Genomic DNA, 24,445 nt, shown 5'->3' on the forward strand with positions numbered 1-24,445 from the left:
TTACACTACAAAATCATTTGTAAATTAACACATCGAAATACACTTTGTATTCTATTTTTCGTCTCATTCCTTGTTGTTGGAGGTATTTTATAAACTTCATTATTAACGTAACCCCAAAAAAATCAGTCCAGTTTATTATGGTCCTGGTGATCTGGGTAGTAAAATAAATAGCCACGCTATTTGTCCATTGAAAAATGAAAATATCTCGAAAACTAATAAATTTTGACATAGGGAATGCTATATAAAATACAGTGTGTTCCATTTAAAATTACTGAGAAAATAATGTACTTGCGTTTTGACTCACCCTGTATTTGATATAAGGAAAATTAGCAATGTCAATAATTTTTGAAAATTTTGACAATAAATAAAAATATGGCAGTAATAAACCATTGCTGTTGTGCTTATTTTTATATATACAGGGAGTTGAACTTGTTACGATTTTCATATAAAATTGGTTATAACTTTGTAAATTCCCTGTATAACATAATAAACGTCTATATTTTTGTGATGGAGAATTTAACAGGATCTCGAATATAAAATAAAATATAGGGTGTTCCATTTAAAAAAAAAAATATAAGTTTGGTCTGCCACTGTGTTATCGAACACCCTGTAACATTCTAACTAATTTTGTAATGTGAAGCTCAAAGTTGGCTACAATTTTTGTTATTGACTTTTATTAATATCTATTACTATAGCGGATCTATTGAGCTTTACCCCACTAATCAATCACCCTGTAGATTAAAAACGTGTTCAATGATGTTCGTTGTTTTAGATTTGCTCCTTATCTAATGATTTTTATTTCTCGCAATGAAAATATCTCCAAGGATTTTCCTTACATTGTACTTTCGAGTTTTCTTTGTATCTATTGTTATATTTCTATTTGATATGAAAATTAAATTTTGATAATTATAAACAAAATTCAATTTAATATAAAATATTTTCAATTTTCTCAACCACGGGCATATAAATTTAGAACAACCTGTATACAACAAATTGTTATATTTAATTTTAAGAAGTGATTAAACGAAACTCGGGACAATGCGCTTAGAACAAACAAAGTGAATGGCGCGTACCATTATCGTTGTTCGCGGAAGGTTCGATCATTAGCCTATGCTAAATAAAACTCAAGTGAAATCGATAATAGGTCATTATCGTTGTTCGCGGAAGGTTCGATCATTAGCTTATGCTAAATAAGACTCAGTTGAAGTAGATAATAGATCATTAAATTTTGTAATTAGTAGAAAGTAATTTTAGAATGGGAATTAACTATTTTTCTTTTGAAATCCATTAAGCATATTTAGAAAGATTAAAAATTGGTTTTGAGGAATACTGCGAATGAGAGTTGGTGGTGGAAGTTTGATTTGTGAATCTGGAAGGGATATTTAGAAAGTAGGGGAATGAATGACAAATAGAGATCAGAATGTTTTGAGCTGTCGAGAAGTGAAGTCCAGTAGTAGACGGTAGTGTACGGAGAGTGAGAAAGCCGGTGTAGTTCCGTGAGTGTGGAGTATCTATCGTGGAACGAGAAGGTAGGCCAGGTTGAGAGTAAAAGAACCTCCTTGAGCCAAGAGTGTCCCGGTAGCTGATTGCAGTTTCGAAAAAGGTAGAATACAGCATCACGACAGAAGCATGAACGAGAGCTATACGAGCTAGTTTTCAAAGGAGAACATTACTGAAAGCCAGGACGAGGTTTTGATCGCAGCCAAGGATAGCAGGAAACGGGTCTTGTGTGAAGACATTCTCAGTTCACCAGAAAAAGGTCAGTCTCATTTGTTTGGACATGAATGCATGGGTTTTTCGTATTAAATACCACATTATAAATTGAAGAACATAATAAATAATATCAGAAAAGCTTCATCAAACTTAAATAGAATTGTTGCTAATAAATCCTAATAGTTAAATGTTAATAAAAACTTTCAATTGGAAACCAAAAGGAAATAAGATTCCCATTTGTAAATGTTATGTTTAAGAAAAATAAGATCTAGCAAATATTAAGCAGTGATTGCCATTTAAATAAAATAAACAATATTTTGATTATAATTGTAACCCATATATGTGTATTATTTTACTCTTTTCTTCCCTATCCCGATTAGGAACCATTGAGAAATACTTAGAAGCCACGAGAGTAAGTAATTAATTTTATAATTCGCCCTGAGATTGAAAACATATTGATATGTGATCTGGTAAATTAATTAGATTATTATTAATACATTGATTAAATTAAATGACATAAGAATATTATCTCATATCAATAATCAAGATCACATCACTATATACGACAAATACATTAAATACTTTCGTTTTTTGACTTATATCCAATATATCAATTTACTATTTTTATTGTTAATACGCCACAATTTTATTTTAAAGTGAAGTTGTGGCTTATTCCCAATAAAAATAGTAAATTGTATTACTATGCCACAAGAAAATAGCTTCAGGACAATATATTATTGACTGAATGCAAAAGAGGAACTTTGTCAGATATCCTATAGCCAGATATTTGCATCTACATAATTCGTTCGTCAAATATCTATAGGTATAGGCGTCCAGATATATGCTCCGAATGCCGTATCTAACCTCGTCTCGAACTTGAGTATGGAAGGCAGCCTGCAACAACGTAGCGAACCTCGTCTCGATCAGAGTGCAACATCGAAGCGTTCCACTAGTTGTCGGTAAATCAGTTCGCATCAAAGAAAAGGGTGGTCGGATCAAAAGGGTTCAGGACGAGGTTCGCTATAATTTCACATCTGGACGAGTTTGCGAACCTTTCGGCGTTCCAGTCATTGTTATTTTGAAATTGAGTGTTTAAAAATGGAATGGACGGGTAATAATTGTTTACTTCTTCTTCAGGTGCCATCTCCGCTACGGAGGTTGGCAATCATCATAGCTATTATAATTTTTGAGACAGTTGCTCTAAATAGTTGTTTTGAGCTGCATCCAAACCATTCTATCAGGTTCTTCAGCCGTGAAATTCGTCTTCTTCCGATGCTTCTTCTGCCATCTATCATTATGAGTCGTAGGATGCCATACTTCTCGCCCCGCATCACATGTCCGAGATACTGTAGCTTTCTTTCTTTGATTGTAAGTTCAACTTCCTTCTCTTTACCTATTCTTCTCAGTACTTCATTGTTCGTAACTCTATCTACCCAGAATTGTTTACTATTAGTAGAAAATTATCGAGAAAACGAAATATTATGGGACCCAAAGAATCCCAGATATTATAACAAAATAAAAAAAATGAATAAATATATAAGCTGCTGCAGCACCGTCCATCTTGCAGATACGGTTTTAAGACAATTACTGATGGAACGTCAAAATGTCCGCTACGAAGTAAGGATGAGTAGGTTTAACCTACTAGGAGTTGATAGTCATTGGACTAAAACTCCTCTCACATTTAGTTCGTTTAACAGAAATGCTTAGTGATTTAACAGATTGTATTTTAAAACAATTAAAAATAAAAAACGAAGTAAGGAACGATGTTTGGTTCATTGCTTATTCAAGACGCCGTCGCAAACCTCTGTTGATCATTCGATGTTTGCGACGAGGTTCGATACGGCATTCGGAGCATGTCTGGACACACCTCATAATTTCTGCCATTTAAATTTTTTGTTTAGATGTTTTACATTTAATTAAAAATAAAGAATAACTAGATTATACCTATACTGTACGTGGTGAGAATCAGGACGTAGGTGTTTGAGATTGTCTTTTTGGCATCCCGCCCATTCGGTAATGTCATATACTGCTCCTTCCATACAGGCATAATAGTGCCAAAGGAAGCCCATTACTTTGGCCTCGGCCCATATATCACCTTCGCGTGCTGAATGGTGAATCTTAAACATATAAATACAATGAATACTGCCAAGAAAAACATATATAAATACTTATTTTTTAAAATGGACAGATTTTACTCACACTTAATATATTTATGTTATTCACATATTCATAAATAAATCTGCTAGATTTGCTATATATAATTTGCTAATATAAAAATAGTGATGTTTATTAAACGTCATTCAATGTTTACATATCGAAACCGGAAACCGGACAAACTGCGTGACTTGACACATTAGGACTTTATAAGATTAGGATATTCTAAAATGATTTTAACCCATTGTTTTAACAACTTCCAATATTTTGTGTAAAACCTTGACAAACAGTTTACACATGTTAGGATACTTTAACTAGCGTTAAAAGATAGTTTTCCGCGGTTACCAGAGGCGTGTTGTATGGATATAGGCTTTTTCCTTTACCTTTTTCTCCCGTTTCCCCCTCACAATCTACGCCACTGTCGTAATAATCATTTCAGTATGTTCTTTGATTCTTTGTTACTTTTTACGTAAATATCATCCTGTTGTCTCAATGCGATAGAGTAAGTAGTTTTCACGTTATTTGCATTTATAAGTAATGAATTCAATAAGATTATGTATTTTAAACACATAATCTTATATTATTGAATGCTATTTAAAATACACAATTTTATTGAATCCATTATCTTTAACTAACTATGCTTGGCCTAACTTTGAGAGACAGAATACGAAATGATGAGTTACGGCGAAGAACTGGAGTGGAAGACATCATAAAACGCATTACGAAGTTGAAATGGAAATGGTCAGGACACGTCGCAAGATAGAGAGACAACAGATGGACAACGAAGATTTTATGAGTGGCGGCCAAGGGCAGACAAGCGAAGTCGTGGAAGACCACTTACCAGATGGACCGACGACATTAAAATAATAGCGACAAACTGGATTGCAGCTGTGCAGGACAGATAAGGGTGGAAACATCTTGAGGAGGCCTATGTCCGACAGTGGACAAATTTGGCTATGTGACGATGATTATCTTTAAACGCAAATAACTTGAAAATTACTTAATCTATCGCATTGAGACACAAGGATAATATTTACTTAAAAAGTAACGAATAAAAAAAGGCTAAAATGATTATTACGACAGTGGCGTAGATCGTGAGGGGGGAAAGGGGGGGAAATGATGTATATATATTCCTACAGTACGCCTCTGGTAAGAGCGGAAAACTATCTTTTAACACTAGTTAAAGTATCCTAACTGTTTGTCAAGTTTGAACAGAAAATGTTGGAAGGTGTTAAAACAATAGGCTAAAATCATTTTAGAATATTTGTAATAAAACACTCTGTATCTCGGTAAGGAGGAATATTTTATTTAAGTCTTTTATGTAGGTTAAATCTTCGTATTTTGTGCTAAGATTTCTCCAGTTACTATATATGGACAATTCTTAATGAAACTCCCTGTATATGTGTTTTCTTCGATAAATAGTATGCATTTCAATAATATTGATAACATATGAAAGTACTTCCACATTTATTCATAATACTTTAAATTTTGTATCATCCTCTATAATTTTTCCATAATAATAGTAATAATACCGTATGTCATTTTTGCCGAGAAGACTCTTTCGAATTGTTCCTGCGCCAATAATTGCATCTTTACCCCTGTTGAGCTGGCCGCCCACCTTGCAGAAATTAAAAAACAAGTAGTGCTAAATTACGAGCTATTTATGAGCTTTTATATCTCACAAATTAAAAATTTTGAGCTCGTTATGCTGAATTCTTCTCTGATCTGATTTCTTGAGAAGTGTTATTCCAGTAGGCACATTTACATTATATCAGTTGATGTTTTTATGTTACTGTTGCTAATCTCTTGATAATATGTATCACTATCCATGTAATTCTACCATGAAAAGAATTTGGGTTGTGAATTTTACTAATTACAATACATTTCGAGTTTTCAATATGTATTCGATTTTATTCAGCTACTTTTGTAAATAAGCATTTAATAAGCAAACCTACTGTAACGATTAAGGTTATTAGATGTCGCCTGATATAAAAAAAATATCTAAGAAGAATGACGGGCGCTACTAGAGGGAAATTATCCATTGTATTCTCCATATTTTCTCCACCTAGGTCCTTCTTCCTCCAAAATTGTTCTTCCTTTTCACGTTCTTCATTTGATATATTTCTTATGAGCTGCATTTCTTCCTTGTATGGCCCGTTTAGGAAACTTAAAGAATAAGACAAAACTCTTCCATACAGTTAATTTGCACCTTTGTTTTTAACATTCTTAAATAGGACGACAATAACGTAGTTTAATTTAATCAAATAAATGATGTTATGTATAAAGAAAAGGGATATGTTTTTATGTTTAGTTTAAAAATTACTGGTCGTTTGAGAATGTGTAAATTATACAGTGATGAGTGCGCTAATGAGCCAGCAAAATAACGGAAACAACTAAAACATACTTGCGTTGTGATGTAGGAAAGAGATGAAACTAGTAGAGGTGGGAAATTATAAATAGAAACATATAAAATTTACATTATATTGATATTTTAGTTTCCCACCTTACTGATTTGCTACATGTAAACATTTTAAAAGTTATATGCTATACAGGGTCTAACAAAATGGCAGGTCATAAATGAAATCACATATTCTGGGACCAAAAATAGTTCGATTGGACCTAACTTCCTTTAGTGTGCACGTAAAAAGAATTACAGCTCTTTGAAGTTATAAAGTGAAAATCGATTTTTTCCAATATATCGAAAACTATTATAGATTTTTTATTGAAAATGGACATGTGGTATTCTTATGACAGGGACATCTTAAGAAATAATAACAGTAAAATAAAATTTACATTATATTGATAGTTTCCTACCTTTAAATGTATCGGAGTCAAACTGTCACAGGAGAATTTTATAAAATGTCAAAGTGGCTGTTGTCAAACTCCTCCGATACGTCTAAAGGTGAGAAACTATCAATATCATGTAAATTTTTAGGTCTCTATTGATAATTTCCCATTTCTATTAAATTCGTCCCTTTTTATTTCACAACGTATTATGTTTTCCATCTCATGAGTTATTTTACCGGTTATTAGCGCCCTCACCACTGTATTTTATCACTAATACATTAAAATTAAATCACTAATAAATTATTTAAATTAAAATTTACATACCTTACAAGTATTACAGTTCCGTGCAGCGTAACTAGGCCTATCTATTTTGACCCTCTTGTGCCTTAGACCACAAGAACTGCACCTAATGGTATTAGCTGCCGCTTCTACTTTCTGTTGAAGCTGCTGGAGAAGTTCGGTGAGCTCACTCCAGGCTTGTACTACTTGCGCCGATTCAACAACACCTAAAACATGATAATAAATAAACTATTGATACCACGAAACACCATAAAAAATATAATGTTCCTAAGCTACCTTTTTGAGGCATTTTTATTTTATGATTATTAGAGAGATATCGAAAACCTATTTAGCATCGTCCTTTAATAAAAGATCCTTTATTTTGACATATACGCAAGCGCAGTATCACGTCCTTTATTTTTGTCCTGTAATAAAATACAGGCCACCCGTATTTAAGGAAAAATAGAGGACAAAAATCTTTTAATAAAGGATCCTTTATTTTGACGTAACGTGTCAAAAATGTGACAAATTTGTCAAATTTTGTGAAGAAACAAGAAAAGAAAGGCGTCTAATTTCACTTATATTTATGTTTTTATCAACAAATAGAATTTTATAGGTTATTTTTATATTTACAAAAATATTTAATGTGTCATTAGTCAAAATAAGAGATTCCTTAAAACTGCGTTTCCGATAACTCTCATTAGACATATCCTGTATTTGTCCTTTATTAAAAGATCCTGTAATAAAGGAACTTTTAACTTAGGGTTTCGATATCTCTCTATTATATGTTCTGCCTCTATTTTGATAGAGCATAATAGACAAAAATGAGGGAGGCAATGTCCAGCAGTGGGCACAGAGGGCTGGGTGATAATGATGATGATAAGTTATCTTTCAAAGTATCTGACCTTCGTTCATAACTTTGCGTCAAAACATTCCAGCACCCTTTGTGGGGCGTTTACCGGGAAGTGTTTCGTTTGTAATCGCATGCTTTTGTTTACATCGTCTTTTTGCGTTAATCGCTGTTTTTACCGTTGAAAGTAGTAAAGGAGAGCTGCAAGCAACGAATTTGCCTTATGCTCTGGGCTAATTAGCAAAATACAAGGAAAAGTTATTTACCAGCAATTTTATTGCTGCAATCGAATCTTATGATTGTATATATTAATAATATAGGTATGCAAAGTCCTCAGATAGTGTGCTACTTTTTTTATAAACAAAATGGCGCTCGAAAATTGTGTTTTTTTCAATTTTTGCTCTATAACTCCAAGATTTTAACTTTACACCAAAAACACCCAAATAAAAATTCACCGTAATTAAATTTTCCATAGAGACGTGTTTCTCCCGATTAACTTAGACGACAATTTTCCCCGGAAAATGCGGGTTTTTCCAACAAAATCTTTAATTTTCAACTAAAATTTTAGATAAGTAATTGTTCATCAATAATTAAATAACTTGGCAATATAAAAGCTTTTTTCGTATAGATTATAATTCCAGAAGCAGATGGAAATTGAATGAACAGTTTAGCAACAATAGGGAACATGCACATTTTTTTTATTACATAATAATGTTCAGTTTTGTATAAAAATGAGATTTCCAAAATTTCACGCTTCAAAAACTCATAATAACTTAGAAGTACAAATTTAAAGTCTTCGGTATCTTAAAATAGGTCAAACGGCCCGTGACGTCACTCAGTTTAACTATATGGTTCCGTTTATGGTTATAATTAGGTATATTCTTCTTCTTCTTCTTTAGTTTATTGGCCTCCACCTATTTTGGTATACCTCGTCGCGGAATAAAGGAAAAATATTTATATTCTATTAACATTTATCGTATGTCATTGTAATAATATATACCAGTTTGTTGACATTGGAGTTTGATATAGTTATTGAAGGAAAGGAAAGAAGGTTTACTACGGAAAATAAAACCATTTTGTAAAAGTACAGTTTTCTATGAATATGTAGTTCAAACGATCAAAACACTTGTAACGTCAAATAAATGTATTTTCTACTGACGTTTATAACGTCTAATTTAAAATTCTGTTTACTTTGTTGGAAAAATGTAAATGTACAACGGAGTGACGTCACGACGCGTTTTAGGCCACCTGTTTTAATTTGAATTTTTAATCGCCTTTGGGGGCCAAACGAAAGACCTACAAAACTTTTTTATCTTTGATACATGTTTGAAATTATGTTCTGTTGTGATTTATAACATTTTTTTCGAATTTAAAAATTTATGCAAGTTCCCTATTGAATTGTTAATTAAAAATTTACGGTCGCTATAATAACCACAATAATTATGATACATAAGAATAACTATGATTTTTGTATAAAAAGGCACTGTACCTATCTAATGTAATTTACAGAATTGAAATTGGACTATTTAAGCGGCCTCAGGAATATTTTAAAACTATAAACAATTTTTTGGCTCATAAACAAATAGAATATCTCGGGAAATATTAAACTAAATTAAATTATGAAAACGGTATTGGAAAAAAAGCGGCGGGACGCTTCTTTTACAAGAAAAAACGTTTAATTGTCATGAGTGGTTCTTGAGATACAACCGCTCAAAGTTGACCGGCCTGTACGGCAAAAATCTAAACAATAAGATGGCAATTTTTAAACCATCACCTTTTTATTTCTGTTCTCTCTCTCCACACAGATTTTCAGATCTTTAAAATAATAGCAAAATTCCAATCAAAAATTAGGTTGGAGAAAATGTAATCTCAAAGTTCAAAATCGGTATACGTTAAAAAGATGTATTTTCACGGCTTCCCATGGAGCAATTTTCTTCATTCTTTTTTTGTTCCCAAGTAACTCGAATAGAGCCATCTAACTAACGCATTATTAAATGTCAAAGTTGCTTTTGTTTTGTTATAATAAATTAATTAATTTATTATAACAAAAAGTTTTAATTTGTTTAAATAAAGATTGTTTAAATAATTAGACAGCTTTCAAATGAGAATATTTGTATTTTTAACGTTAAAAGGTACACTTGTAGTAAGTTTATCTAAAAAAAAGTCTACAGCTGGAAAAAATATGTAGTTTTCTAAATGTCAAACTTGCTTTTGTTTAAGACAAAATTTTGTTAACATTAATAACATTTATAACTAACTAACATTTATAATTAATAACATTTTTTGTTAATTTATTTATAAGAAAAGAAAACTACATATTTTTTCCAGCTGTCGACTTTTTTTTAGATAAACTTACTACAAGTGTACCTTTTAACGTTAAAAATACAAATATTCTCATTTGAAAGCTGTCTAATTATTTAAACAATCTTTATTTAAACAAATTAAAACTTTTTGTTATAATAAATTAATTAATTTATTATAACAAAACAAAAGCAACTTTGACATTTAATAATGCGTTAGTTAGATGGCTCTACTCGAGTTACTTGGAAACAAAAAAAGAATGAAGAAAATTGCTCCATGGGAAGCCGAGAAAATCCATTTTTTTAACGTATACCGATTTTGAACTTTGAGATTACATTTTCTCCAACCTAATTTTCGATTGGAATTTTGCTATTTTTGGCAATTTTCACTCGTAATATCGATAGTTTTTATTATAATAATATATGTTATGAGCATTTTAAAGATATGAAAATTGGTGTGGAGAATGAGGACCAAAATAAAAAGGTGATGGTTCGAAAATTATGATCCTATTGTTTACATCTTTGCCGTAAATTCCGGTCAACTTTGACCGGTTGTATCTCAGAAACCACTCATCACAATTAAACGTTTTTTCTTTTAAAATAAGCGTCCTGCTGCTTTTTTTCAATACCGTTTCCATGATTTAATTTAATTTAATATTTCCCGAGATATTCTATTTGTTTATAAGGCAAAAAATTGTTTATAATTTTAAAGTATTCCCGAGGCCGCTTAAATAGGTAAAGTGTTTTTTATACAAAAATCATAGTTATTCTTATGTACCATAATTATTGTGGTTATTATAGCGACGGTAAATTTTAATTAACAATTCAATTGTTGCTAAACTGTTCATTCAATTTCCATCGGTTTCTGGAATTATAATCTATACGAGATTTTTATGTTACTTTTATGTTACCAAGTTATTTAATTATTGATAAACAATTACTTATCGAAAATTTTAGTTGAAAATTAAAGATTTTGTTGGAAAAACTCGCATTTTCTGGGGAAAATTTTCGTCGAAGTAAATCGGAAAAAACACGTCTCTATGCAGAATTTAATTACGGTGAATTTTTATTTGGGTGTTTTTGGTGTAAAATTAAAATCTTTGGAGTTATAGAGCAAAAATTGAAAAAAACACGATTTTCGGGCGCCATTTTGTTTATAAAAAAGTAGCACACCATCTGCGGACTTTGCATACCTATATTATTAATATATACAATCATAAGATTCGATTCCAGCAATAAAATTGCTGGTAAATAGCTTTTCCCCAAAAATGGCCTATTCTCCGATAATCTGCGCAGACTATTAGGTTTTAAGCTTTAAACTTTATTGCTAAACAAAAGTTTATAATGGGTTTACGGTTATGATCCCTAAACCAAACAACAATCCCTATACTGGAAATGATTATGACGGGTTCTAGACCATGAATATGTGCCAGAAGTCAGACAATCAACATATAATTTTTCGTTCAAGTTCTAAAAAGATCGAGTATCGCAAGGAGAAGGAAATGGCTGCATTTTTGAACAAGCGGTGACAGTTTTTCGCAAAATAGTTACACTACCCCATCAATCACCATACAATTCCGACATAGCACAAAATCACTTTTTTGTGTCATCAAACCTGAAAATGAAGGTGTCGCCCTCCCGATCGGAAGCTGTTTTCAAAATACAACAAATATCTTATAAGGATAGACAGCTTTAGATTTACTTCGATTCAGGGGCCATCACCATCAGCTGACATATGTTTCTTCTTTATAGAGTCATCAGAACTGCCTGTGGTGTGGTATACCTAGGGATGGCAAAAACAAATTACACATCGATATATCGTATCATAGAATATAATTTATTTAATCAAATATACAAAATTTCTTTTGTTTTTGACAAATCAAAAGAGTACGTACATTATAAAACTTGAACAAATTTTAAAAGATGAATATTATAAATTATAATGGAAATTATACAAACAGGTACTAACAAATTTAAACAATTTAACACACTATGTAAAAACGTAAAGACACGAAATAAACATAAAAGCATGAAATTAATATCGTCATAATCGGCAAAAAAACCCTGACCAAACTAGTACTATTATATATAAGCGGTACCTAAGTACTCTGTCTTTGTGTAAAAACAATGTTTTAAAAAATGTGATTTTATTTTATTTTTAAACGACTGTAAATGAAGACTTTTTACTTCATCTGGCAAAAAATTGTACAAACTAACATCAGTCGAGTTTTTTATACTTTTCGTCAACCTAAAACGTTGTGCTCTAATAGCATCTCTCGATCTTGTATGATGATCATGGAAGTTGGAGTTTATGTTAAACTTACTTTTGTTGGAATGAATTTCAATCAGTGTCTCGTATATATAGAGTGAAGGCAGTGACATAATACCTAACTTCTGAAATAAAGGTTTACAGTGTTCCCTATACTCTGCTTCTGCAAGTATCCTCACTACTTTCTTTTGTAATTTAAAAATTATCTCTGCGTGACAAGAGCCACCCCAAATAGTTATTTCGTACTTTAAATGGCTATGGAACAGTGCAAACTAGATCATTTTAAGTTAAGGATACTTTTAGGGATCATAAAAACTAAGTTGCGTGTCAAAAATATAGTTGTAGCAAGTTTAGAACTTAAGTAGTCTGTATGAGCACTCCAGTCCAAATTATCATGTAGGAAAATTCCTAAGAGTTTAACCCTATTTCCTAAGACACACTTCCGATCAGAACTAAACATCAAATTCTGATTTTTGTCTTCATTTAGCTTCAGACCATTATGCAAAAACCAGTTTTTTGCTTTCTGAGTATCACTATCTATTTTAATTTTCAAATTATGTTGATTAATGTCAGTATTTATGAGAGTGGTATCATCTGCAAAGCACACACATTTTATGGGAAAAGTGTAGTGAAATAGATCGTTAAGATAAATAAGAAACAAAGTGGGTTGAACCTTGAGGAACACCGTATTCGACCGTGTTCAAATCAGAATAGCTATTATTAAGAAAAACTGCCTGTTTTCTATTTGTTAAATAAGATGTAAATATATTGAGGGTGTTTCCTCTTATACCATATTTATGCATTTTTTCCAACAGTAATTTATGCGAAACACAGTCAAAAGCTTTGGATAAATCATACAATGTCAAAGACACGAAATGACCTTCCTCCAAGCCGTCGACTATATCTCTCACAATTTTCTGTATAGCTTGTGTAGTGCTGCACTTTTTTCTAAAGCCATATTGATTACAGTGAAGTATTTTGTGTTTATCTAGATATTCTATCAAACGAGTATTAAGAATGCTTTCAAAAATTTTACCGAAAATGGGAATGATAGAGATGGGACGATTTCCAATTTCATCTAAAGACCCCCTTTTGAATAGTGGTAACACTTTTGTTACTTTTAGTACATCTGGGAAAATCCCCTCAGTAAGGCAATTATTGTAAAATAAAACTAATTTGCCAATAACAATATCAATAGTTTCGACAATTATTTTTTTGTTCAAGAAATAAAAATCTGTACAATGTGAATTTTTCAGGCCACGCAAAACATTTCTGATTTCAACATCAGTAACAGGTAGTAAAAATAAAGAGTGGCAAGAAGAGTGTACATCTTTCAAAATATCTATAGCTACATTTTCATTTGTAGAACTAAAAGAATCTCTAATATTTTTAGCTACTGAAGTAAAGTAAATATTGAAATCGTTTGATGAGATCGTACTAGGACAAACTTTTTTATTTTGAACTTTATTTCTGTGATAGTTTATAACTTTCCAACTGTCACGAGATATATTTTCAGAATTTGAAAAGAAATACCCATAAGCTAGTTTTTTCTTTAATGATATTGTTGATCTATAATGCTTCTTAAACTTATTATATTCACTATAATCTTTTGTAACGTCAGCAATTACCTTGACCGTGGAAAGATTTTCTCGGATAAGTTTTAATTCATCATCAAACCAAGAAATTGGAGCTTTATTATGAGTTCGCAATTTTTTTAATGGAAAATTGATTTCAGTTAACTTTTGATACATTTCAGTAATAAATTGAGCTAATTCTGTTGCTGTTTTGAGAGAAATAGCTAAAGACCAGTCAACGTTATTTAACGAATGTTTTAACTTCAGTATGCCATTACTCGTTATACGTCTTGTGTATGTATTTGCACTATGATTTTTTTCAGATTTTATTTTTAAGTTAATAAATTGAGCAAGATGATTAGAGATACATGGGTACACAATTCCACAACCAATTATCCCACTGTCTATGTTTGTTAAGATGTTATCTAAACAAGTTGCTGATCTAGTTGTTATTCTAGTATATTCATTAATATTTATTCTTAAGCCAAAAGTAGAAATTAGATCACGGAAATTGCTGAGTTCATTAGAAGATTTTTTAAAATCAATGTTGAAATCCCCAATTATTATTATTTCTAAAAAATTAGCAGAGCAAAACACCAATAACTTTTCAAAAAGGTCTAGAAATATTTTAAAATTCCCATTTCCGGCTCTATACACTGCTACTAGAATAGATTTAATATCTGTAATTTCTAATGCACAAAATGCACCCTTATATTCACGTGATATATCATTCAAACAAACTGGTCGTGCAGAAAATTTATTATCGCTAAAAATTGCAACACCTCCATGTTCTCTTACCTTCCGACAGAAAAAAGTTGACAAAAAGTACCCATCAAACTTTAATGTTGTTAATTCGTTTTCTCTGAGCCAATGTTCAGAAAAACATAATATATTGTATCTTTTATTTTTCAAAAAAACATTAAGCTGATCTATTTTGTTTATTAAACTTTGTGTGTTTACATGGAAAATACTAACTAGACTAATCTGGTCAGAGTTTGCTAACGAATTTTGTTTATTATAAAATGGTACAGAGTTATTTAAAGTAACACTTTCACTGTTGTCTTTTCCTGTTAAAGTATCTACCTTGGTTAGGAGGTTTATTGACGGAATATTTTCTGCGAAAAAAATATTCACTCACCTCTATTCCCTTTGGCCATGTCTGTGGTTTAAAAAGAATATCCTTCAATTCTGCATCTGCCGTAATCCTGAAAGAATTGGATCCATTTACCTTATTCTCGTATAAAATGCACGAGAACTCATGCCCGGGAAACTTTGTTTGTAGGTATGTTCCCAATTTTTGTGTACTGTAAGATTGTTTATACTTTGCTGCATAAATCCACACCTTGTCTTTTGTTGCAAGCTCCTCACTCTCGCTGTTATTGCCCACAACTTTTGCATCCGACCGAGTTTTGTTTTGGTTTTGACCAAGACTGTGGATATCATTCATTTTCAAACTTTGTTGAGCCTGCGTTAAGGCGCTTGAGAATTGCTGGTTTGTAATTGTTATATTCTCACGTGTCTCGTGTATGCTCTTGGTTTTCTTCCCATCAGCTTTAGCGACGGAATTTGGAGGATGACCGGCAACACTGCTTTGTTTGTTTGTATTTGGCACATGGTTAACCTGCAAATTTGCTGGGTTTTGTAGCAAATTTATAATATAATCTTGATTACTAATCGTTCGTTCAAGTTCTTTGATAATACGTGTTGAAGCTTCTAGTTGGACGTTGTCGACTTTGAGGTCATATTTTAATGTTAAACGACTTACCGCATTGGCGTGGTCAGTTGAACTATTATCAGATATTTCAGTAGTTACATCAGGAAACTTGGTATTTTCATCACTTTCCACATACTTAACCACTTTATCACTTGATTTTATGTCTAAAGGAACTTTCTTTTCAATTATTATCCTGATTAGATCACTTTTATTCAATTTGTTCAATTCTTTCTTAACTTCCTCGATCTCCGCCATGTTGCCAATGATATCGATGCCATATAAAGATATCGATATACAATATTTATCGGAGAAAATATATCGATATATTCTTCTTCTCGCTGTCTTTTCTTTGGTTTACTTGATTAAAAAGCTCCACTATGTTTTTGTTTTAAGTGCGCGTATACATTGGATGTATTTCCAGATGTTTTTAAAACTTGGAGCAAGCAGCGAGATTGTTCTTTATTAATTTTATTAAAATGCAACCAAACATTGCTTTTGGGTAGAGCCATTATTGTTTCTCGTTTTATTATTATTAACTACACACAAATTCAACAATAGGTACCTACTTGAACCAATTCTCGATGGTAGATGTTAAAAACGAAATGTTGGATTCCAACACCAGTATTCTTGACATCTTGAGTTTTAGGGCTTTAGTAAATACAATACAATAAAACTTTATAATGAGTACTACGTGAACGTGTCAAATGTTAAATTTGAAATCGTTTTATTACGGTTTACATAGGGTGCCCTCTTAAAAACATTGTTAGAAGTTAAAAAATATTATATGGTATTACCAAAAATTTTAAGGGTAGGTATACGAAATTTAAATTAAATAATACTGGTCGAAAATCTTGATTATGATATTTCTTTAGTATAGTAGAATATTTCTTTGGTATAGTATACTAAGCGTCTCAAAAAAGTAAGGATATAATTTATATTATAAGATTTTATTATAATTTTATATCTTGCCAATATTGTAGGTATATTAATCCTGTGTGGGCGATACATTGAATCTCAAATATCGATATATTTTCCGATATATCGAAAGTTGAATATCGATAAAATTTTAAAATATATCGATATATTTAATGTATCGATACGGTGTACCCTGAAGCGAACTAAATCTGGCTGTCTACTAAGCAAAATAATAAACAATTATTTGCTGCTGGATGCATTAGCGGCATCTATTTAAACAAAAGAGAAAATTCCGTTTTAGATCGGAATGCAGAATTCCTGGTGACAATCTATAATCTGAGATTTTTAAAATTTATAAAGTAAGCAGACCGATAAATAGCGTACATGGGACAATATATAATTTGCATTCATCACCTGTCCGCTTATCTAAATATAAATCCAATAGAATTCTGCTTCCTTAGTACTCAAATCTGAGTATAATTTTAAAAAGCTCAGAATATAGAGTGTCACCAGCAATTCTGCATTCGATGTCAGCGAGTATGTTAACTTACCTCTGTCATAAGCTGCTCTCCTTTCAGGTTCACCTATCATATCAAATGCATGAACCAGAATTTTAAAGGCTTCTTCTGCTCCAGGCAAATTGTTTTTGTCAGGATGCACCAGAAAAGCTTGTCTTTTGTAATATCTACAAAGAAAAAATATCAAAGTCATTCATCAAAACCCTTTAATCCTTTAACTGCTAAAATAGAAGTGACTTTCTGTATTTTAGGGATATAATTTAATAAAAATTACTAAGTAATGACAGCATTATCTTGTGCTAGTAGACCAGGGCGCATCTGTAAAAATATTAGTACATTTGGACGTTGAGAGGTGACTCAAATTTTTTTGCAGAAATTGCTTGAAAATAAATCAAATAAGTTCGGAAACAATTAGCGTCTCTTTGCAAAGACAATGACGTCGACTTTGCAAAGTAACAAGACACTTACTCAACGCACACACTACACATTACTCCCCTGACTTAGTGATAAGTAGGGAGCGGATTGTATGCTAAATGCATATTGCATGCATATTTCGCATATTTGAGAACTTTACTAAATTTTGCATATTTTTAAAGAAACATGCATATTTTGTGCCTATTTAAAAACATTTAAGTCAAAAAAAAAATTTTAATTTTTTAATTCGACACAAAATATTTCCCCGCACAGGCTGTCCTATCTATTAATTCGAGAACTACCTGAAGAGAAACGGCTCATTCACTGCCTTTTCATTTTTTCTTAGAAAATACCCGATCTTTACACCAAGTACTTATACTTATAGTGCTTATAGTACGGCGTTATAAAATTATTGTAGGATGTTAAAATAATGAAGGATGGTTTACCGGGAAATCCGAATTTTATTTACTTTTATTATATTTAGTACAATTTGTATCCCAATTTAGTAGGTACCTATAATTCTGGTGATTCTTTGAAATCCCCTATTGGTAAGAGAATTTACACATTTAACCATAGTTTTACGATTTTCTAACGGAAATTGAAATATTCATGCTTTAGATCAGATCCCGTCTTTAAACGGCTTTAAAACTTTGGAGAACATATGCGAAATTTTTAATGGAAATTTTGAAATTGATTTTGATGCAGAATTTTCGGCTTTATTAAGTTATTTTAAATACGCCCCAATTACTTCTGTTGATGTTGAAAGGAGTTTTTCAAGTTATAAAAATATTTCATCTGATCAAAGAAAAAGTTTCCTCGGAAAAAATTTGGAAAAACACATTGTAGTGAATTATAATCGAAGATATATGTAGTGATATTTTTGTTTTATTTTAAATAGGTAACTATGGGTATCAGTTTTTGTAAAAAATGGGAATAAATTGCATATATAAAAAATGATGATTTTATTTGGAAGATAATAAATAAGATTGTCGCCCCCCTTATAAAAGAACCCCCTAGAATAGAATGGAGCAGAAAATTTGTGGTTTCTCGAAATGCGCATTTTTTGAATTTTTGTGCATATCTTGCGCATATTTCGTAATTTTTTACTGCATATATATGCGCATATTTCATCAAAATTGATCGCATATAAATCCGCTCCCTAGTGATAAGTTATACAATTACGTGGCTAAAGGTTCTAGTTCTAAACCAAAGCCAGAATCAGAGAAAAAAAAATCAAATAATAATATTTCAGTTATCCTCCCTCTCAAAAAGGTCTGGAACATTGTTTAAACAATCAAAATGTCAAAAAATGAAGAAAAAATTCGATTTTTTTCTTCGTTTTTTGATTATACCTTTAAAAGTATTCATTTCCGAGAAAAGTTGTACTGACATAAAAGTTGCGTAATTAAATTTCCTACAATATAGAGTTGGTTAATAATTTAAAAAATAGTCACCCTTGTTGCAAAATAGCAATAAATGCGAAAAAACCATACAAAAACAAGTATTCGCATTTTACGTTTTTCAACCATTTATGCTACACTTAGGACCTTCATATTTCAACTAGAAAAACTTTATGATACAATAAAACAATATTGTAAATTTCGTTAAGATCGGTTTCATAGATTTTGCAAAATAAATTTTGCAATCCAGCTTTCGCAAAAAAATTCATTTTTTCAAAATGTTACAGGACTGAAAATAAAGCAGATAGCAAGTTGAAATTTTTTTTGCGTATAGAAGTGTACTGTACCTTTCATTTGCAATTTTGCAAAATTTAAGTCGATTAAGACCACGGCGTCAGGAATTTTTTTAAATAAACATTAAATATTGGTTCTACGCGCAGGACAGCTGATAGTTTGCTCTGATTGGACATTCCAATGACCTTTGATAATGATTGATACATTTTAATTTTTTACATTTCGATATAAATAAATAAATTTGTTTATTGCAAAATAAAAATACATACTCTATCCTTTGAAATAACACTTTAATTAGCAAAAACTTTCTTTGTTCATATATTTTAACTAGGAGAATAAAAGTTTATTATTTTTAAACATAATATGCAATTGTTTAAACAATATTTCACAAACAATAATAAAATTACTTTGATTTTTGTGGAATTAAAATAATAAAATACAACAAAATATAGAGTAAGAAAATAATATATTAGATAAAGATTGGAAGAAATTTTGGTGGAAATCAACTTGTGTGAATCGAACACCGCTGTCCTGCGCGTAGCACCAAAAACTAATGTTTATTTAAAAAATTTCCTGACGCCGTGGTAATTAATCGGTTCTAATTTTGTAAATTGCAAATGAAAGGTACAGTACACTTCTATAAGCAAAAAAATTTCAACTTGCTATCTGCTTTATTTTCAGTCCTGTAACATTTTGTAAAAATGATTTTTTCTTGCGAAAGCTGGATTGCAAAATTTATTTTGCAAAATGTATTGAACCGATCTTAATGAAATGTATAGTATTGTTTTACTGTATCATAAAGTTTTTCTGGGTGAAATGTGAAGGTCCTAAGTGTAGCATAAATGGTTGAAAAACGTAAAATGCGAATACTTGTTTTTATATGGTTTTTTCGCAATTATTGTTATTCTGGAACTAGGGTGACTATTTTTTAAATTTTTAACTAATTCTATATTGTAGAAAATTTAATTACGCAACTTTTATGTTAGTACAACTTTTCTCGGAAATGAATAATTTAAAGTTATAATCAAAAAATGAAGACAAAATCGAATTTTTCCTTCATTTTTTGACATTTTGATTGTGTAAACAATGTTCCGGACCTTTTTGAGAGGGAGGATAACTCAAATATTATTAACTGATTTATTTTCAAGCAATTTCTGCAAAAAAATTTGAGTCACCTCTCAACGTCCATCTCAAAACAGATGCGCCCTGGACTATAGTTTATTAAGCAAATATTAAAGAGACGTTTTTTAACAGTTTTGATTTATTAAGTGTGTTATTTACAGCTAGTATCGCCGTCTGGTTGTCGACAAGAATATTTTTTTTATTTTTTTGTCCTCCGAATAATTTTACCGGTACAGGCCATCATTGACAATACTTCAGCTTGGGACACTGTAGAATGTTATCTCAAAATGTAGCATTGACCGAATTTAGTTGCTTGTCACAGTACCTCTGAACCATTTCCGTGTACAGTTCTATTTTAAAATATTTTTCCATAGTATTTGCTAAATTTGAAGTAAAACGCGCCACAAAAAGGCTTCAAACTATAAACTTTATCCTAAGGTACTCTTTTGTGGAGCGTTTTACTTCAAATTTAGCAAATGCTATGTAGTACATTCTTTCACGGTTTTTACTCTAAATTTTAAAGAACCGCTTGAATTGACATGAAATTTGGCATAGGCATAGCTTACATGTCAAAGAAAAAAAGTGATATTGTGCCGATGTGTGCTTTTGCCCTGGGGGTGACTTCACCCCCTCTTGTGGGTGAAAAAATATATGTCCAAAATAAGTCCGGAAATGGATAAACTGACTAATTTTAAGTAACTTTTGTTCTATAGAGCTTTTTCGCCAAGTCAACACTTTTCGAGTTATTTTCGAGCTATTTTCGAGTGAATATGTTCATTTTTCAACAAAATAACCACCTTTTTAGACGGTTTTTCGCAAATAACTCAAAAAGTAAGTATTTTGCCGAAAAAAACATTCTTAGCAAAAATATAGCCTGTAAAAAAGTAAAAAAAAAAAAATTGTACGCGTGAGGTCTCTGAACCTCGTAGAACCAGAGTTATAGCCAATGAAAAATAGGTTCATATTCGCCAAATTTCAAATAGAATATTTCGACGTGAAATATCCAAAAAATTAAGTACTTTTTGGGGAAAACCCAAAATAACTTTCTTAAATTGTTTTAAAAAAGCTCTATTTCTGTTTTTATAAAAAGTTTCTAGCATCAAATTTAAGCAAGTTACGCTCAAAATAAAGTTGCTCCCTTTTGTTTTGGCAAAAAACAAATCGGGAAGACCACCCCCTAATTAGTAACTTAAATAAAATTAGTCGTTACAGCTCCACAAATTATTTTACTTATGTTGTGTTTATATGATCTGTAAGTTTCATCGATTCAAAGTGTTTATTTTTGAAAAAAATTGGTTTCAAAGTAAAATTTTCAAAAATTTTAATTTTGAAAAGTATGCTTTTTTTCAAAATAACTTAAAAATTGTTAGAGATACCAAAAATCTCAAAAAACAAAAAAGTCAGCATTGCTTTTCTGAATATCCTGTATTCTTTTGTTTTTCTGTAAGACAAAAATTGATTAAGATTTGGCGTTTCTAAATATGCATACATTCGTGATCAGTGACTCGTTCAACCCCTTTTAACTACAGCCCTTTCAATAATAAGGAATTTGAACCGATGAAACTTACAGATCATATAAACAATACATACACGAGTCAAGAAACTTGTGAAGTCGTAACGATTAAGTTCATTTGAGATACTAATTAGGAGGTGATTTTCCCGATTTTTTTACCAAAAAAAAAGGGACTTACTTTGTTTTGAGCGTCACTTGTTTACTTTTGATGCTAAAAATTTTTTTTATAAAACAAAAATGAAGCTTTTTTAAACACTTTAAATAAGTTGTCATGAGTTTTCCCCGAAATGTGCTTCATTTTTGGTTATTTCACATTAAAGTATTCCATTTGGAATTTGACGAATATGAACATATTTTTCATTAGCTATAACTCTGCTTCTACTAGGTATAGAGACGTGATATATACACCATTTTTTAAACATTTTTACAGGCTATATTTTTGCTAAAAATGTTTTTTTCGACAAAATACTTAGTTTTTGAGTTACTTGCGAAAAACTGTCTAAAAGCGTGGTTATTTTGTTGAAAAAATAAACATATTCACTGGCAAATAATTCGAAAAATATTGACTTAATGAAAAAACTCTATAGAAAAAAAGTTACTTACAATTAGTCAGTTTTTCCATTTCCGGACTTACTTTGGTCGTATATTTTTTCACCCCCAAGAGGGGGTGAAAAAATTGTACATGAGGTACTGTACATGAGAGAAAATAATGACAATTTTCTTTATAATCATATGTCTGCAAACGCTTCGTTTCCGAGATACGGGATGTTCAATTTTTTTTACAAACTGATTATTTACTTATTGCTTTAAAACCAGTTGAGATGTGCAAATCAAATTTGGTGGGTTTTAAGACGTAGTTATTGCACATTTTTTGACATACCATTAAGAATTTAATATTCACCAGTGGCGCGCAAACGGGTATTATGACCGATATTACCCGTACGCACGCCAATGATGAATATAAAATTCTTAATTGTATGTCAAACAATGTGCAATAACTACGTTTTAAAACCCACCGAATTTGATCCGCATATCTCAACTGGTTTTAAAGCAATAAATAAATGGTCAGTTTGTAAAAAAAATTTGAACATCCCGTATCTCGGAAACGAAGCGGTTGCGGACATATGATTATAAAACAAATTGTCATTATTTTCTCATGTAAAATTACCCCTTAAAGTTTGTCGCACTTATTTAGGAACACACTGTATTGATAAAGAACATGGCTAGTTGTTAAAGTCCCTAACTTTTTTATTATCCAACATAAGCGAATAAATCGAAAGACAAAATGTTAAGAAAACCTGAGGCTCTAGTTGTGTTTTAATTTCAGTATTTTATAAATGCTAGAATATCCCACAGACTGTGGTGAACTTTGAGAAAAAAACACAGTTTGATTCGTACACCCGGTATACAATGACAGTTTAACTGTGTAGCAACAATATTATTACATAGATATTGTCAATGGATAAGGCTATAACGTGATACAAAATCACTTAAATCGGACAACAGGTTTAGGAAATTCAAAACATCAAAAATGACCAAATTTTTAGTGGATCGATTTTTTTGCACCGCAGTGTATTTATATAAATATTTAGTATTTATAATATAAATAATTCTTCTTCTTCTTCTTGTAATAGGACTATGTCCTGTTTCTTCTGTTACAGTCTTTGCTGCGATCCGGAGCTCCAACTCTCGTACCATCGTTTTTTGGGTCTTCCTATGGGTCGCTTGGTGTTGGGCTTCTGTGTTTTCGCCCAATGCGCCATACGTTCAGGGTCCATCCGATCTACGTGGTCCCTCCACATGCGTCGTCGCGCTCTTGTCCATCTCACTACGTCCTGAACGCCTAGCTCTCTCAATGTGTCTTCGTTTCGTACTCTATCTCTGAGTGTGATACCTCTTATGGATCTTAGGGTTTTCATCTCTGTTGTTCTCATTATCTGTTTGGTCTTTGTTGTCTCGGCCCTTGTCTCAGCTGCGTATGTCAGTACTGGTCTAACACATGTCTTATAAATGCGGACTTTGCTTTCGGTGCTCATATATTTATTCCGCCAGATTATATCCCTCAGGAAACCAGATATTCTCGCTGCTTTCATTGCCTGCTGTTTTGATTCTTGCCACAGATGCCTGTCGCTAGATATTTCCACACCTAAGTATCTGCAATCCATTACCTGTTCGATTATATGGTCGTCCACTACTAACTTACATCTAATTGGGTTCCTGGATATTACCATCGATTGGGTTTTCTCTTTGGATAGTGTCAGGTTATACTTTTCGGCGGTTATTTTGAATTTTTGTAGTAGGCGTTGTAAGTCATCTTCGTTTTCGGCTATTAAGATTGCATCATCTGCGTAGCAAAGTATTCTCATGGTTCGGTTACCCATTTTGTATCCCTGATTCATTATGTTAACACTACCTATAACTTCATCCATTATTAAATTAAATAGGCATGGACTGAGGCTGTCCCTTTGTCTAATGCCTGCATTGATTTTGATTTCTTCCGTGAGCCCGTGTGTGGTTTTAATTCGTGTTTTGTTGGATCTATTGAGCTCTTTGATTATGTTTCTATACCTCTGACCTATGTTTTTCTTTTCAAGGATACTGAGCACGTCCTTTAATCGTACTCATACGA

The 24,445-nt window shown here is 31.5% G+C and overlaps 1 protein-coding gene across 2 annotated transcripts in view; it reads right to left on the reverse strand.

Moving 5' to 3' along the window:
* The window catches only part of LOC126879617 (dnaJ homolog dnj-5), a 111,416-nt gene that overhangs the window by 6,519 nt on the left and 80,452 nt on the right, over positions 1-24,445 (reverse strand). The window contains exons 7-9 of one of the 2 annotated variants that reach the window (XM_050642790.1): positions 17,107-17,240; positions 6,979-7,160; positions 3,658-3,830 (exon numbers count right to left, since the gene is read on the reverse strand). In XM_050642790.1, coding sequence (XP_050498747.1) covers positions 3,658-3,830; positions 6,979-7,160; positions 17,107-17,240 — 489 coding nt within the window. The remainder of the gene's footprint in view (positions 1-3,657; positions 3,831-6,978; positions 7,161-17,106; positions 17,241-24,445) is intronic. The other variant, XM_050642792.1, reaches the window with a different exon arrangement.

Source organism: Diabrotica virgifera, chromosome 2 (genome assembly GCF_917563875.1).
Source record: "Diabrotica virgifera virgifera chromosome 2, PGI_DIABVI_V3a".
NCBI lineage: Eukaryota > Metazoa > Arthropoda > Insecta > Coleoptera > Chrysomelidae > Diabrotica > Diabrotica virgifera.